The following is a 15000-nucleotide window of genomic DNA, read 5'->3' as shown; positions in this document are numbered from 1 at the left end:
TTTGATCGATCTTCGTACGGCGAATAATCGGTCAGGTAACTTTTTTCAGACAAACTTCTATCCTTCGTTGTGTAATAATGGTCGTGGTATTTTCCCACCAGGGAGGATGCTGCATATTCACAATCTTGACGTTTCTGTTTGCAGTTCTTGAATTAAAAAAGAAAAAGCAACGGCCAAGAAAGCCACTACTTTACTTCTTGAAGCGAGCATGGTTTTAGAATTTCCCGCCAGTTCGATTTCATAACGTAGATAATGCAGATAGCGGGAGCGTTGACAGATCAAATTGAGTCATTTGAGCTAGTGTAAACACTGGAAGAATGTACCAAGGTCAAGTAACTTGACCTTCGTAAATTTTTACCTTGGTAAAAGCTCAAATGTAAACAGAGGGTTTGGACAAGCTGTTTTCACTGAACTTCCCGACTTTTCCGACTTTAACTAGTCAAACTTGTCCTAGTGAAAACACAGCCAGGATTTTAATCATATCCTGTGGTTATTCTTGTGGGTGTTTTGTTGTTCACACCCAAACTAGGAAAGTGACATGTTCTGACAAGGTCTAGAAAAACTAAGTTCCTATGATCATAGTTAATGTATTTTGAACAACAACAAACATATGAAACATATGAGTGAACTGCGGTTATGAGACGTATATAAGAACGATCCTTCGCAGTAAAGATCGTTCTTATATACGTCTCATAACCGCAGTTCACTCATATGTTTCATATGTTTGTTGTTGTTCGATTTATCATCTACGGGTTTATATCGAATTAATTTGATGGCCTGCTCCCAGTTGGCTTGTTAGCTCAATTGGTAGAGCGCTGCACTAGTATCGCAGAGGTCAGTGGTTCGAATCCCGTACAGGCCTGAAATTTTTTTCAGGTCTGATTTCCACTATTGCTCAAATAGTGCTTTACTGCGAAGGATCGTTCTTATATACGTTAATGTATTTTGTAGTTTTATCCTGATAAAGTGGAAACCGGTCGATGAATAAACTCAATACTACAACACAAGTTGCTGTGTGCTGCCCATTAGTTCTCTTATAAATTATAAATTTTTTCCACACTCCGCATTTTCCACACTCCACATTTCCCACACCCTTCCTTTTCCACACTCATCATTTTCCACACTCCACATACTCCACACTCCTCTTTTTCCACACTCTTCATTTTCCACACTCCTCACTTTCCACACTTTCCACACTCCTCATCTTCCACACTCCTCATTTCCCTCACTCCGCAGTCCTCACTTTCCACACTCCTCACTTTCCACACTCCTCGCTTTCACAATCCTCACTTTCCACACTCCTCGCTTTCCACACTCTTTATTTTCCACCTAACCAAAAATTTGCCCAGTGCGTCCGGCCCCTTTTGGTGATAAATGGGCTATTATTTATCTGGACTCCCACAGTGCGACTCCTCACCGTACCCCACTGGGAAAATCGTGCTCTGTTTGCGCGCATAATACAAACATGCATATGGATCAAAGCAAGGAAACCTTTGCGTGTTTAGCGGATCAGCTGTCTGCATTTTAACACTTTCGCAGTCATGTAGAATATGATGAGGATCTCTAGTCAGGTGAGAAATATATTCGTGGCTAAACCGATCTTTAAGTACTGTTAAATAATTTTTTTTGCTCTCTTTCTTTGTACAACAGCTATTGAGGTCAAGGACAACTCAACCGTTACAGCTCGTTGAATACTTGGATTTATCTAATCTTGGACTAGGTAACGCTTCCAGAAAGTGTTGTTTGATTTGTAACGTCAATGGCAAATGATGGAATCTACTCTATCTTACAGTATCCCTGGAAAGACTCGAACTATGTCCAAAGCTTCAGACCTTGATCGTCCGTGGAAATCGAATTGAAGCTGTACCCGATTTGAGATGCTATTCGCAACTGTGGAAAATTGACCTCGCTAACAACGTGGTAAATGTTTTTTGCCCGAGGGTATCATTAAGGTGGACTTAATCTTCTTTTATGTCCTCCCTATACAAAAATGATATTTTGCCTTAAAGCTATCTCATTTCGCCAGGGATTGTTGCGTGAAAAGAAGCTTAAAACTCAGAGCTTATAACAGACCACTCAAACTTAACATGGAGATATCAGACTACACTACATAAAATGGCACGAAACATCCTTAGACCGATCGATCGCTTGTACACTTACGCTTGAAATTTAACCCTCGAGTCATTTCACAAGTGAATGATTTCTTGCATTCATGATAGATAGCTTTAATAAGTTGTAAACATGTAGTTCATGCTCACTAAGAGTCAGTTTTAACGAGGTTGTGTTTCGCATCAACAATCTTTATTCATGAGAGTCTATTTACTTAGTGTTTTGTTTGTGGTTACCGGTAACTCGACAAACATAATGGCATTAAATTAATCTTCATGCCGTGGCTCGAACTAATTGCAACTAATTGTCTTTGTCAACTCGAGTGTGACACGATTTGAATGTAAAGCTTTTATGTTATGATCAAAGTAAACTGTTGATTAATTTCAAAACAATTTGCTTAAGGGGCCAGGATAAAATTTGAGAAGTCGAGCGATTGTAAATAAGTCTTAGTAAATTTAATGTCGGCTGCTAAGATTAAAGTTATTGACCTTTTCAAGTTGTGCAAAATTCCATTGCAAGAAGGACCGTTCCATTCTTTTATTTTGTCTTGAACAGAAGAAAAGTGCCCTTGCCAACAAATTGTTAAGCAGCTGGGCAACGTGTTAAAAATGCCTTTGAATGAGAAAAAAAAGTTTAATTTCGAGATGGATTTTTCTGGGGATCCTCAAAATAATGACAAATTCATTCTCTAAATGACATTTTTGCAAGAATGTTGATATATGTATAATATTTGATTTCTGTGATAGGTGAGAAGTTTGGAAGGTTTGTTTTCAGTTGCTGCCTTTGGAATACTGATCTTAGCTAATAATGACCTTGACTGGAATGAGTTGCAAAAAATACGGCATGTCCATATATTGGACCTCAGTCTCCATGGAAACCACAAACTGGAGATGGATGCTTATTGTAAGTGTTTTAATGTATCCAACAGGTGAACCATTTAACCCTCGGATCCAAATAGTAATTCTCTTTACTTACTTCCATACAATTCCTTGTAAATTAGACAGGAGAATTTAATGTTTCATCAATAGGCCTGTTTGTTCTTGTAAAATGTTTGCAAGAAAACATATTGGAAGTACAGGGAGAAATCCTATGTTGAACACTTGTAAGAATTTAAGGGGTTCAGGTTGAAGTTTCTAATTTCTTGCCTGTCACTAAGAATCCTTGTGAAAGTTGGACACATTACAAAAAGGAATAATCAAGCTCACCCACTCACAAAATAGGGAGTGGTAGAAGTTAAGTGTAGTTTGGACATTCATTAATTTTGTCAAATTCTATGTTCATTCTTTGTTGCCACAGATAGGATGCATGTTATCGACAGCCTTCCCCTGGTTTGGATGCTTGATGGGCGTATTATAACTTGTAAGCTTTGTATTTTAAAACTATACAACTAGTATTGTGTATATATAAACAGAATAAAAAATAATGCATGTGAATCCCAGAATTATTTACAGTAGAGCTCTATTAGTCCATTGGTCTTGATCGAGTGGTTGATGATGATGATGATGATGATGAAACTTTATTTATGTGTCTGTTAGGGATCTAGCTCCTGACTAGCGAGGTGCTAATTGGTGACACAGTGTAGTTATACAATAAACATTATCTTAAAATGTGTTGTTATACTGAGCTTCTAGAGATGGCTGGAATGCTTCCAACTTTCACTCCTGCTGTGATTACAAAGAACCATAGAAGGTAGTGGAATTAGTAAGAACCAAAAGAAAATTATCTACAAAGTTATTTTGCTGTTCATGTATCGTGTATTTTTGATGTTGTATTTGTTTTTGTTCACAGCTGCAGAACGTGCGCAAGTGGAACAGTTCTTCAAGGATTCTGCACTTTCTGATAGACCTGTGGTAGGTAGTTGATTTTGGGAAAGTTGGTAAATGTGTGATTAACAAGTCTTTTGTCTAGAATAGGAATGGAGCAGATCATGTACAATCTACCTGAATTTTCACCTTTTTCTAATAAGTAGAAAATTCTTGTTATGCTTGAATTACAATGTGACTAGACAAGTTTTCCTGATCTTATTTACTCCAGAGGCACAAGCTTCCTAAGAACCAGTTTGTTCCATCATCATTAAAAAATGTCTCAGTGACAGGTGTTTTTGGGCAAAAGGTATGTGTTATCAATAGTTAAGTTACAATAATTATTATTAAATCAAATGTTAACTGTGAATCTGATGACATCTTATTTTTTAATTTATTTGGACACTTGATAAGTAATTACCCAGTTTCAGTTGTGTGTAAACAAGCCCACTGTTTGTGCTCTTTGAAATTTTTGTGACACTCTAGAAGCCAAATAAGTACCAAACTTAAACCAGTTATGACTTGATTATCCAAATGTTGTTGTGTGTTCTCTTCCTGAAATACAGTTTATGCTTGCTTACTTATTTACACTGATTTCTTACCAGCAGGTCATCATAGTTATGTAATTCAGTTTGCTCTTATTGTGATTACTTTGGTTCTAATTTCATTTACAACTCTCACACGAAGCAAAGTGACACTATGCTGAACTGGTGGATATTATTTACAGAACATACTTGAAATTAGAATGTAACTGTGATTATACTGAAAGCTACTGATCCTGTGATTCATTAAGAAACGTAGATTAATTATCAACTGAGACTTCACCCTGTCAAGAAACTTTACATTAATGCCCCATATTTAAAAATCAATCCTCCTTTGTTGTGAAATTATACTTATCGAAGCCAAGAAAGTATTACTTAATGCCATATAAACCATGTAAGTGAACAGACTCCAACTAACTTCTACTTTCAACACACTTTCATCTACTTTCAACACACTTTTACTTTCAACATGCGCGTTTTTTCAAAAAAAATTTTCAAATTTTTAGTTTTTTTTTGTCATCAACTGACGAGGTCGTAGACGAAACTAGTTTTGAAGTTTTCGCAGTAGTGTGTTGAAAGTAGAAGTTAGTTGGAGTTTGTTCACTTACATGGTTTATATGAATCCTCCTTTGATAAGATGCATGCTCTTCCCAAACTCAGATGGCCATGCATGCTTAAATGCCACAAAATTTGCAAACTGAATCTCCTTAGTACTCATTCCCATGCTTTGTATATCCACAGTACCTTAAGTGCAATTTAGCAAAATTTTAGCGTTATTTCAGGATAAGTTTAGTTTATTGTTCAGACTAGGAGAGGTGATACTTAGATGTGTTACAGCTGTACATGATACATCTACATCTTATTGCTTGTTTTTTAAGTGGGCCAAAGAATGATCCTTTTCCTTGGTCTTTGTCTTGTCTGTTATAGAGAGAACACTTGATGAGAAGATTCCCTATAAAAGAAAAACTGAATGTTGGTGAGTTGTTTGAAGATATGCAAGATTCAATCATTCATGAACTTCAAGCTGTAGCTCTTTCTATCAGTTTGCACTCTACATCAGTTTTTAGGAGTAACAGAATCCTAACAGGATGGATGGGAGTTGGTGAGATGGGACCTGAAGTTCACCCTTTGAATCAGCTTATGTCAAATTTGTCAGTGATACAGAAAATTAACCATCATCTGGATATTTATTTAACAAAGTTTAGATGTTTTTAAGGTATCAGCTTCCAAGTAAGTGTGAAATTTAAGTTTAAGTTAAACCCTTAAATTCTCAGAAGTGATCATCATGTAACTTCTCCCTATAATATCCATACATTATCCAGCAAACAGGTAATGAGAATACTCAAACTTATCAGGTAGATGTTGTTATCTTGATCTAGCACCAAATTCTTGTTACTGATTTACGAGGTAATGTGTAGCAGTGAGAGGGGAGAATTATCAATCAGATTTTGGGAGGTAAAGAGCAAAGTAAAGTGTGACTGTATTTTTTTTATTTAGATCTTGATAAGCGACGACTTTTGTACCTGGCATACAGCCTCCAGCAAGAGGTGAACCTTTACGTGAAAAGCAATATGAAGTAAGTTGTGTTTACTGTAGTTTTGATAATGTTGTCTTCTGGAGTTGACATGCAATTATTTTTTATTCTGTTTTTAGGATACTTGTTGTAATCAGAATCCTTTTGACCAGTTGGTGCAAAGATCTGTTTACCTTTTTTTTTAATTTAAACATATTTATTGGGCAAAGTTTACCTAAGAGTAAAAATACTAATTGAGAGGGTTTACCTCGAAATACCATTGAATATAGAAAAAAAGTTGCAGAAAATAATCAATAGTCAAAGTGGACAGATGGTAAATACAAAATATCTTAGATTCGGATATAAATGACTGGACTGGACTGGACATGGAAAAATTGTTATTTTGCTTCTGAGAAAGTAACTGTGAACCAGATAGAAAAACTGACACAATTTGAGCTTTAGACAGGGAAGACCATGTCTTGCTGTATTCCACTACATGTTTACCTTTGACCTTTTAACTCCCATGAATGACCAAGACAGAACTCCTCTTTATAATGTCCCTTTATTATATGGCTGTCTCACAAGGACTGGGAACAACTGAATTCATGAATTTGATTGGCTGAAATCAATATTGAAAGCGGTCTAGATTTTCCCATCTAGACCGGCATCTAGTCCAGTCTAGAAAAAAAAAGGTTCAAAGAATATAAAAAATTGGCATATAAGACACAGCCCTAATAATAAACATCTTATTAACCGAGTGAGGTCGGTCTGTATGGGAGAATCTTGATCTGTGACACTGGTACCTCACTGCGTTTGGTGTGTACTGGTGACCTTGGTCAAGATTCTCCCATACAGACCTCCCGCTCGGTTAATAAGAACTAAATAATATCAAGCAAACAAGAGATGAGAATGAAAAAAATATCAATTACCATGCATGTTAAGAATTGATCCAATAAAAAAAATGTGACTTTATTTGATGAGGGTGATACATGACAGTTCTAGTAAACTGATGACCCAGTGGCCCTCATGTAAATCAAACATAGATTTTGAACAAACATAAAGTGCATGCAAATCCCCACATGTAGGAGGCAGACCAATCAGCTATTTACAAACTACAATCAAGGAGTTGAACTCAGGGTTAGGGCTACTGATAACAAATCCAGTGAGTAGAGGGTGGAGAACTTGAACCTGGCCCGCCACCCTAACCACTTGGCCACACCGCCTCCTCAAACATCAATACTAAATTATCTAAACTAAATTGTAAGAATTTTAAGGAGAATAATTTTACTGAATGATATCATCATATCTTGGGAGTGAGAGGGTAATTTAAGAACCTTATTATAGACACTTTGAGGAAATGCTGGACATAAATACTTAGAGTTCTATGGCGAGCAGAATGCTGTATATCCTATAGTTATAGCCTAGAGTGAATTTTGTATGGTCTTATTTCAGAGGGAAGGTAAAACCATCACTGCTTATAGAAAATTTAATCAACTACAGAAATGAAGACAAAGAAAGGTGTAACATGCTGTTGCTGATGTTAGTGGTCAGTTGATTGACTGTACACAATTTCTAATTTTTTCATTCTGAGGAAATTCTAAGGAAGCTGGTGTGCCAGTTTTTGTCAGTGTAGATATTACATTATGGGTACTGCTTTAACAGTTAAAAGAGCTCCATTCCTCTAATGATATCTTAGCAGATTGATTTCCTTTTTAATTACCTTTTGTTATCTTGCTTGGGGAAATAGCAAGTCATTCTTTTAACATAGACTGGAGAGCTAATTTCTCAGTGGTGACACACCTTAGCTATTTTTACCTAGACTTGGAGAAGTGTGTTCTTCTACTACTAAATTTACACTTTTCTCTTGCTATTGCATTTCTTCATGAAAACCCTGAGTGGTGACAGTAGAGTTGTCAAGAGATGAATGCGATTAATAATTTAAATTATTTTGTGATATATTATAAAAGCATATTAAATTTATCAAAATTAATTTGTTTAACAATTTTTGAGGAACTCTGATGAATGGTATAGATTGATAATTAAATTAGTTATGAAGTAATATCAATTAAATAATATTAAGTGGATGTATTAATTATTACATTTAGGCATCTCTGGAATTTGCGATACCTTCACTGCTTGTTCAGCAAACTCTTGATATTACAAGACTTCGAAAAATAAGGTAATTACCTTAAACCAAAAGGTAATATTTAATTAATATATGATTTGAGTCTTTCTCGAGATCTGAAAACTAAATTTTCAAATGAAAAGCCTTTACAATTATAGCTAATTTATTTGTAGGCTAGTTTGAGAATTTGGTGTCGGCTGGGTTTTTCACAATTTTGAGTTTCTCAGTGGTCATAACCACTTTACATGGCATCAAAAAAAAAATTGAAGTCTAAGAGTTTACAATTGCATTTATTTAGCCTTTTTCATAGTTGTGAGAATTTGATGTTTCATCAGTTCCATGGTTTTGGTAAATTTCTGAATTCTCCTTACCTGATCACCACGACTTTTGAGTTAAAACAAGTGTAATAATCTTCATCTTAATCCCTTCAGAGCTCAAAGGGTTAAAAAAAAATTACAATCTCTGTATCTCAGGTTTTTGGTAAATATTCACCATCTGTTGTCAATTTAAATTGTTTTTCAGAAATGTTGATACCATGGATGTGTTTATGCTCCCTCGGGATGTCAGATGCAGAGTGATATCTTTGCTTCTTGGTGCTGTTAAGATTGAGCATGATCAACACATAGTAAGACAGTATAACCTTTTTGTCAATTCTTGCAAAAAAAAAATGTGAACTTTAAAACTTTTGTGCAGCATGAAGAGGTCTAATTATTGAACATAAATGAGTTATCAGTCTCCCATCCCAGCAAGCACCAGCGGTGACAAGAAAAGAAATCGATTTTAATTTTTTTTTTCATTTTCAGTTCATTTTTTGATTACTCACTTTTCTCTATTTTTGTTCTCTGTCGCTAGGATGGTGGATTGTACAACAGGCTGTACCTGTGCCTTTATGATCTTGTTGCTGATCTGGTCAGACTCGCTAATGGAGACAGTATAGCTAAGTATGAATTAAATCTGGGGATTTTGGCTTAAGTATTATTTGGTAACTAAAAATGATGATCATGAAATGATGAGTTAATAATAGATTTTTTAATCATCAATAAAAGGATGTGGTGTGGTTACTTTTACTTGTAGATACCAAGCAACACGGCGAAGGCTGGATTCAAGGTAATTTTTTTAGGTTCAAATTCCCTGACAGGACTGTTGACTGAACTGTCCAAATTGTAAATATTGATATACTCATTATTAGTAATAATTATTATTAATACCATTCCTTGTTATAGGAAAGCTGGTTACAGATGCTTGTTGGCATCAGAAGTGGTTCAGCTTCTCTGTATTGTACCTGTCTTCTTTGACTTCATTGGAAAAGACCCTGGTAAATAATATTAAGATCATTATAAATTTGTCACAATTAATACTTAGTTCTTATTAACCGAGTGGGAGGTCTGTATGGGAGAATCTTGACCAAGGTCGCCAGTACAGACCAAATGCAGTGAGGTCTCTACCAGCAACCGAGGTCAAGATTCTCTCATACAGACCAACCTAGCTCGGTTAATAAGATGTTTATTATATGGCTGTCTTATATGCCAATTTTTTATATTCTTTGTACCTTTTTTTTTTCTAGACTGGTCTAGGTGCCGGTCTAGATGGGAAAATCTAGACTGCTTTCAATATTGGTTTCAGCCAATCAAATTTGTGAATTCAGTAGTTCCCAGTCCTTGGAGACACAGCCATATATAATAATCAGTGTTATTGGAGAAACCATCTGTGAAATAACAAAGAGAACAAATCTTTCTCTTTAAGGTGTTTTGGACTTGATAATTGTAGCCACCAAAGATGAGATGATTGGTGAGAGGATTAGGTCACTGAGCTGGAAAATGCAGTCTGCGGGGGTAAGAATGCCCATAGCTTGTAATTAGGGTTTTAAGGGAGCTAGCACTCGGTTACAATACTTTTGATATTTTAAGGGAGGAACTCCTTGAAATCTTTTGTTAACAAGAGTGAAATCTCTTAATAAGATAGAGCGATTCAAAGGAGACGTGAATAGATAATAAATAAGATTTCACTAGTGAGTGAAATGACAAGCTATTCCAGGTCAGTAATCATTGTCAAAGTGCAGAGTCTGGTGGAACATTGCAACCTCAGTACAGCTGGCATCTTTTAGTTCCCAAGCAGTTTAGCAGAGGGATTTCCATAGCATTTTGAATTTTTTTTTTTCAAGTATTGTCATTGTGTTTAAATTAGGGAGGAATAAACAGAGTGTCCAGAGAAGTTGCCGAGTATCTCCTGGAACGTGTGAAACAGGCTAATGCAACTTTGTCAGGTAAGACAGTAGTTCTCATTTTATTTTAAGCACTATTTTTTGACATAAAAAGGTTGGTTTCTGTACAATTCAAAGTTCATGCAGGAAATGAGTAAAAGGAGAAATATTCCCCAGAAAACATTTTGAGACTCCAAAAAATCATTTAACCATAAGCTCAAGAATGCTTTCCTGTGCATCTTCTAAATGTTTGGATAATTGCCAACAGATCTAGATTTAGAATGGAGTCATCTAGCAGCCTTTGTCCTAGACATCTAAATTTAAGAAATCTGTTAAAAATAAATTGTTTTTTTCTGGCAGTTTTGATGTTAAGTTTCAAAGTTTTTCTTAAATCTCAAAATGCAGTAAATTCTTTTGTTGTAATTTTTAGAAAATTTGAAGACAATCTCAAAACGTGAAAGAAGCTAATTATAACATTTACTAGACCCATGGAATATCTTTTAATTTTGTATATTTTTATTGCATATCTACCAGGAAAAAAGGGCACAGACCATGGAAGGCTTATAAAAGCTGAGCAACAAATGCGCAGTGCAGAGCCAAGTTATGTCATAAGTGTAAGTTTAAAATTTGTTTAATTCACTTTGCTTTTTTTTTTACTCTGTTAAGTTTTCTAGTTTTAAATTTCATCTTTAAATGTCACCAGCCTCTTTGTCTGTTATTTAACCCTTTTACTCACAAAGTGATAAACATTTTCAGTACAAAAAGGAGATAAGAGTAGATGAATCAGTCAGCTACATATATCTTATTAACCAAGTGCAAGGGCCACACTGGAAGAATATCGGCCTGAGGTCTTGACAGTACGGACCTTGCTGCACTCGGTCCGTACAAAAAACACCGAGGGCAGATACTCTTCCAGTTCGGTCCCGATCAAGCTTGGTTAATAAGAGATTTATTATACGACTGAAGTTCAAAGGGACACGAGTGCAGTATCATTCGGGACCATTCGGGACAGTGAATAAAGGCTGATAGTTTCGAAAGAAACTGTTTGGGGCTGCGTCGGTCAGAGTAACAAAATAATTTGGATATATCAACAAACTTAAGTTGAAATGGTAAATTGGCCACCATAATGATTACAAAAGCTGACATTTCGAGCGTTAGCCCTTTGTCGGAGCGAAACAGTGGGACAGTGCCCGGTCCAATACTGAGAGAATATTGACCAGCAATAGAGCATTTTGATTGGTTGATTTTAGTTATTGGCCCTCTGACTGCCTGAGTCATGTAATAAAGGGTGTTATCTTCAACCTGTTATGGTCTCCACTTACTACTGAAATTCTAACACTACTGGTATTCAAAAGTTCAAAGTTAGAGGGCTTTCAGGGCATGACACTAACTTTTCAACTTACTAGCCAAGTTGTTAGTGACAACTTAGATGTTGCAACAATTTCAGTTTGGTTTTTAAAAGCCAAACTAGCTAGCTAGTGGAAATAATGGAAAACCACAAGCCGAAACTGAATTTCTACTAGGTAATTTGGTTTTATCAACTAAGTTGAAATTCATATGATGCACGATCCTTCGCAGTAGATAGCGCTATTTATGCAATAGCGAAAATCAGACCTGAAAAAAATCAGGCCTGTTCGGGATTCAAACCACTGACCTCTGCGATACTAGTGGAGCACTCTACCAATTGAGTTAACAAGCCAACTGGGAGCAGGCCGTTAAGTTGATTCGTAATAAACCCGTGATGATAAATCAGATACAATGAGTATATGAAGTTCATATATTTTCAACTGCGGTATTAAATACGTATGATGCACGATCCTTTGCAGTAGATAGCGCTATTTATGTGCTATTTATTTTATCCCAGTTGGCTTGTTAGCTCAATTGGTAGAGCACTGCACTAGTATCGCAGAGGTCAGTGGTTCAAATCCCGTACAGGCCTGATTTTCGCTATTGCATAAATAGCGCTATCTACTGCGAAGGATCGTGCATCATACGTATTTAATACCGCAGTTCAAAATATATGAACTTCATATATTCATTGTATCTAAGTTGAAATTGTAAATTGGCCACCGTAAAGAGTTAAAAAGCTGATGTCTTGCGTGTTAGCCCTTCGTCAAACCAAGACCAAAGTAATCACACAAAAGGAAAATACCTCTTAGAGCCAATGAGAACTCAAAGTAAAACTGACCAAGCTGCTTAAGTGCAGGAAATTGTGGTCAACCAAGTCAAGATTGGTTTTAATTTTGTATATGATTGTTGGAGAGAGTGGTGTAAGTTTCCTGGATGTCAATTACAGATCAAAGTAAAGTTAAAACAAAGCAATCTCATATAACTTTTGACAGTCTTAACTGGAAATTGCTCTGACGGACTAACACTAGCTCATTTTAATTAGTGATTTCCATGTTTTGTTTTTCAGTCAAAACGGCTTTTGAAGACAAGCCATGAGAGACCTCAGTCTTGTATAGGATTAATCTGGTCAAAACTAGAGAGGTTGGTTTTGTTGTATAATTTGACATTTTATCTCAGAAGGGCTCTCGTTTTTCATTGTCCTCAGCGCCTGCATGGTGAAGGTGGGAAATACCCTTATGAAAAGTGTGTAACAATCTGGACATCAGAACTTTTCAATTAAATTTTTTTATGATAAAGATCTTGCTGTAGGAGAAGGTTAATGTAACCCTTGCCGAAAGGTGCCACCCCAAGTTTTCTATTGTTTAAGGCAAAACTTGAAAATTATGATCAAGTTCCCTCCACAAGAAAGAATTAGAGGCTCTGTAACTCAGTAGTCAGTAGCATTCAACTATATAGTATCTGGAAGTTAAGGCATGTGTTTGAATCCCATTTAAGCCTACAGTGAGTTTTTTCAGGCCTCTTTTCTGCAATTGCTTTATATCAAGTTTCAGGTCATCTGCAAGGGTCATTTCTTTACTCCATTTTCATATACAGGTCAAATTATTTGTTTAAATTTGTTTATAAAATTATGAATAGCTTTGACTTAATGTGAAAATGTGTGATGTGTTTTTTCTTTAAGGTACAACATGCCCAGTGGGTCAAAAAACAGAGCCATGTCTGCTGTTGGTGTTAAAACAAGCCAAAAGGCAGGTTTAATGAGAAAAAGGATCAAGTCAGCTGGGAGAAAACCTGGTAAAATGCCAACAATACTTTAATTCTCTTTCCATTTTAGTTGTTGACTAAGACAACTGCAAGTAGACATGATAAAAAAGTGGGATTGACTTGTATCTTAAAAGATGAATCTTTCCTCATAAAAGAATTGCAAAACAACTTAGTTTTTAAGACTTTGCTTTGTTAACAGGGGCTAGTTGAGATCTTGTGGTCTGCGTTAAAGTTTGTTTACCAAACACCCACTGAACTAGCCCACTGTTGATCAGTCTGTAATTTTTCATGGCATCTTGAAAATTCTGGTCACTGGAAAATAAGTTTAATCTTGTCAAAAATGAGAAGCCAACAGGTATTTTTTTAGTTAAGATTTTTAAATTTTTGGAAGTGAGATAATTGGAAGCTAACATAATTTTTACAGCTGTTACTAATAAAAGTAGCTTGATTCTGGCATTTTGATTTCTGAGCCAAACCCTCAACAACCATTATTCTGCTGAGGGCATTGGATATGAATCATAACCTTGAGACAGGAAAGTGACAATTATCAGGTGCCAGACTGTTGAACCATAGAATTTTACTGGTACTGATTTTTTTTTTCATTGAAAATAGGCAAGTAGCTAATTGTGAACCCCTTTTTATTGTAGTACTTGGTGACAGGGTAGAGGTTGGCCATCAGGTACACAGTCTTCAACTAATTTGTTTTAGAGCTATCTCTCCATTTTATTTGTTGGAAAAACATTCTGCTCTATTCTTTTCTAAAGAATGCACATGAACATAACTGTACCATAATGATTCATGCAAAGCTAATGCATGATTTCAAAACTCTTCTTGTCTGATTTCATTTGTTCAAAAATGTCCTCAGAGAAAAGATGAAACAGGGCTGTGCTCTAGTAGCACTTGGTGGCCCCTGGCACCTTACTTTTGCTCTTGGATGACTCAGGAATCTTAGTTTTTTTCATAAAAAGCATATGCTGGGCACCCTGGATTTCATAGTTTCATAGCACTCAGGGCTCCCTTCAAGTTTTCTTAGAGCACAGCCTTGGGTGAAAGTTGCCTGATAGACTCTTTGACCAGTCAATTTTGAAACATATAGCTGTTTACTTTTCCTAGGCATATGGGCGCCTTGTAGCTATTCCAGAGTCAGACATGGGCTTGGTTCAGTTGGAGACTATAGCAGGTACATATTATTCTGGAAAATATCTCTGGGCCTGATTATTTAGTATTTGAATTATTTAGTGGATAAGTTAAGAATAAAAAATATTTCCTCAGCTCCCAAGTTCCAGCAGGCTGACTATCCTATCAGTTATCTGGATCAGCAGTTCCTGTATGTGGGCTTTGCTGATATCAACTGGGATTGTGCATCAGAGACATGGAGACAGTCTTATTCAAAGTGAGTATTTATTTAAAGTGGCAAATTATGGCAAAGTCTGAGAGTCCACTAAGAAATATGTCACCTTTCGGTGTTGAAAACTGGTGAATTATGAATAACTCACCAACCAGATTTTTACACAAAAGTTCTAGTCTCTGAGACTCAGAAAAGCAGAAGTTCTTTGATAAGATTCTGACAAGTCAATTGGGTAATAACCAGTCACAAT

The 15000-nt window shown here is 36.0% G+C and overlaps 1 protein-coding gene and 1 long non-coding RNA gene across 3 annotated transcripts in view; one reads left to right on the top strand and one right to left on the bottom strand.

Moving 5' to 3' along the window:
- Nucleotides 1–1413: 1413 nt before the first annotated feature.
- Nucleotides 1414–15000, top strand: part of LOC111338618 (uncharacterized) — a 22910-nt gene continuing 9323 nt past the window's right edge. For both annotated transcript variants that reach the window (XM_022945125.2, XM_022945124.2), the window contains exons 1-23: nucleotides 1414–1571; nucleotides 1651–1720; nucleotides 1793–1920; nucleotides 2856–3012; nucleotides 3406–3468; nucleotides 3898–3959; nucleotides 4144–4221; nucleotides 5381–5429; nucleotides 5951–6029; nucleotides 7419–7512; nucleotides 8072–8145; nucleotides 8614–8716; nucleotides 8944–9032; nucleotides 9166–9198; nucleotides 9315–9406; nucleotides 9835–9923; nucleotides 10276–10354; nucleotides 10826–10905; nucleotides 12708–12781; nucleotides 13320–13432; nucleotides 14050–14081; nucleotides 14516–14582; nucleotides 14675–14795. In XM_022945125.2, coding sequence (XP_022800860.2) covers nucleotides 1551–1571; nucleotides 1651–1720; nucleotides 1793–1920; nucleotides 2856–3012; nucleotides 3406–3468; nucleotides 3898–3959; nucleotides 4144–4221; nucleotides 5381–5429; nucleotides 5951–6029; nucleotides 7419–7512; nucleotides 8072–8145; nucleotides 8614–8716; nucleotides 8944–9032; nucleotides 9166–9198; nucleotides 9315–9406; nucleotides 9835–9923; nucleotides 10276–10354; nucleotides 10826–10905; nucleotides 12708–12781; nucleotides 13320–13432; nucleotides 14050–14081; nucleotides 14516–14582; nucleotides 14675–14795 — 1847 coding nt within the window. In that variant the 5' untranslated portion in view covers nucleotides 1414–1550. The remainder of the gene's footprint in view (nucleotides 1572–1650; nucleotides 1721–1792; nucleotides 1921–2855; nucleotides 3013–3405; nucleotides 3469–3897; nucleotides 3960–4143; nucleotides 4222–5380; nucleotides 5430–5950; nucleotides 6030–7418; nucleotides 7513–8071; nucleotides 8146–8613; nucleotides 8717–8943; nucleotides 9033–9165; nucleotides 9199–9314; nucleotides 9407–9834; nucleotides 9924–10275; nucleotides 10355–10825; nucleotides 10906–12707; nucleotides 12782–13319; nucleotides 13433–14049; nucleotides 14082–14515; nucleotides 14583–14674; nucleotides 14796–15000) is intronic.
- Nucleotides 4198–15000, bottom strand: part of LOC148720877 (uncharacterized) — a 15640-nt gene continuing 4837 nt past the window's right edge. Inside the window, exons 2-5 of the long non-coding RNA XR_015992986.1 lie at nucleotides 9300–9403; nucleotides 8915–9010; nucleotides 6471–6644; nucleotides 4198–5405 (exon numbers count right to left, since the gene is read on the bottom strand). This is a non-coding gene — a long non-coding RNA (uncharacterized LOC148720877). The remainder of the gene's footprint in view (nucleotides 5406–6470; nucleotides 6645–8914; nucleotides 9011–9299; nucleotides 9404–15000) is intronic.

Source organism: Stylophora pistillata, chromosome 11 (assembly GCF_964205215.1).
Source record: "Stylophora pistillata chromosome 11, jaStyPist1.2, whole genome shotgun sequence".
Taxonomy (NCBI): Eukaryota; Metazoa; Cnidaria; class Anthozoa; order Scleractinia; family Pocilloporidae; genus Stylophora; species Stylophora pistillata.
Note: the sequence above shows the minus strand (reverse complement) of the source record. Positions and strands in the feature narration are given on the sequence as shown.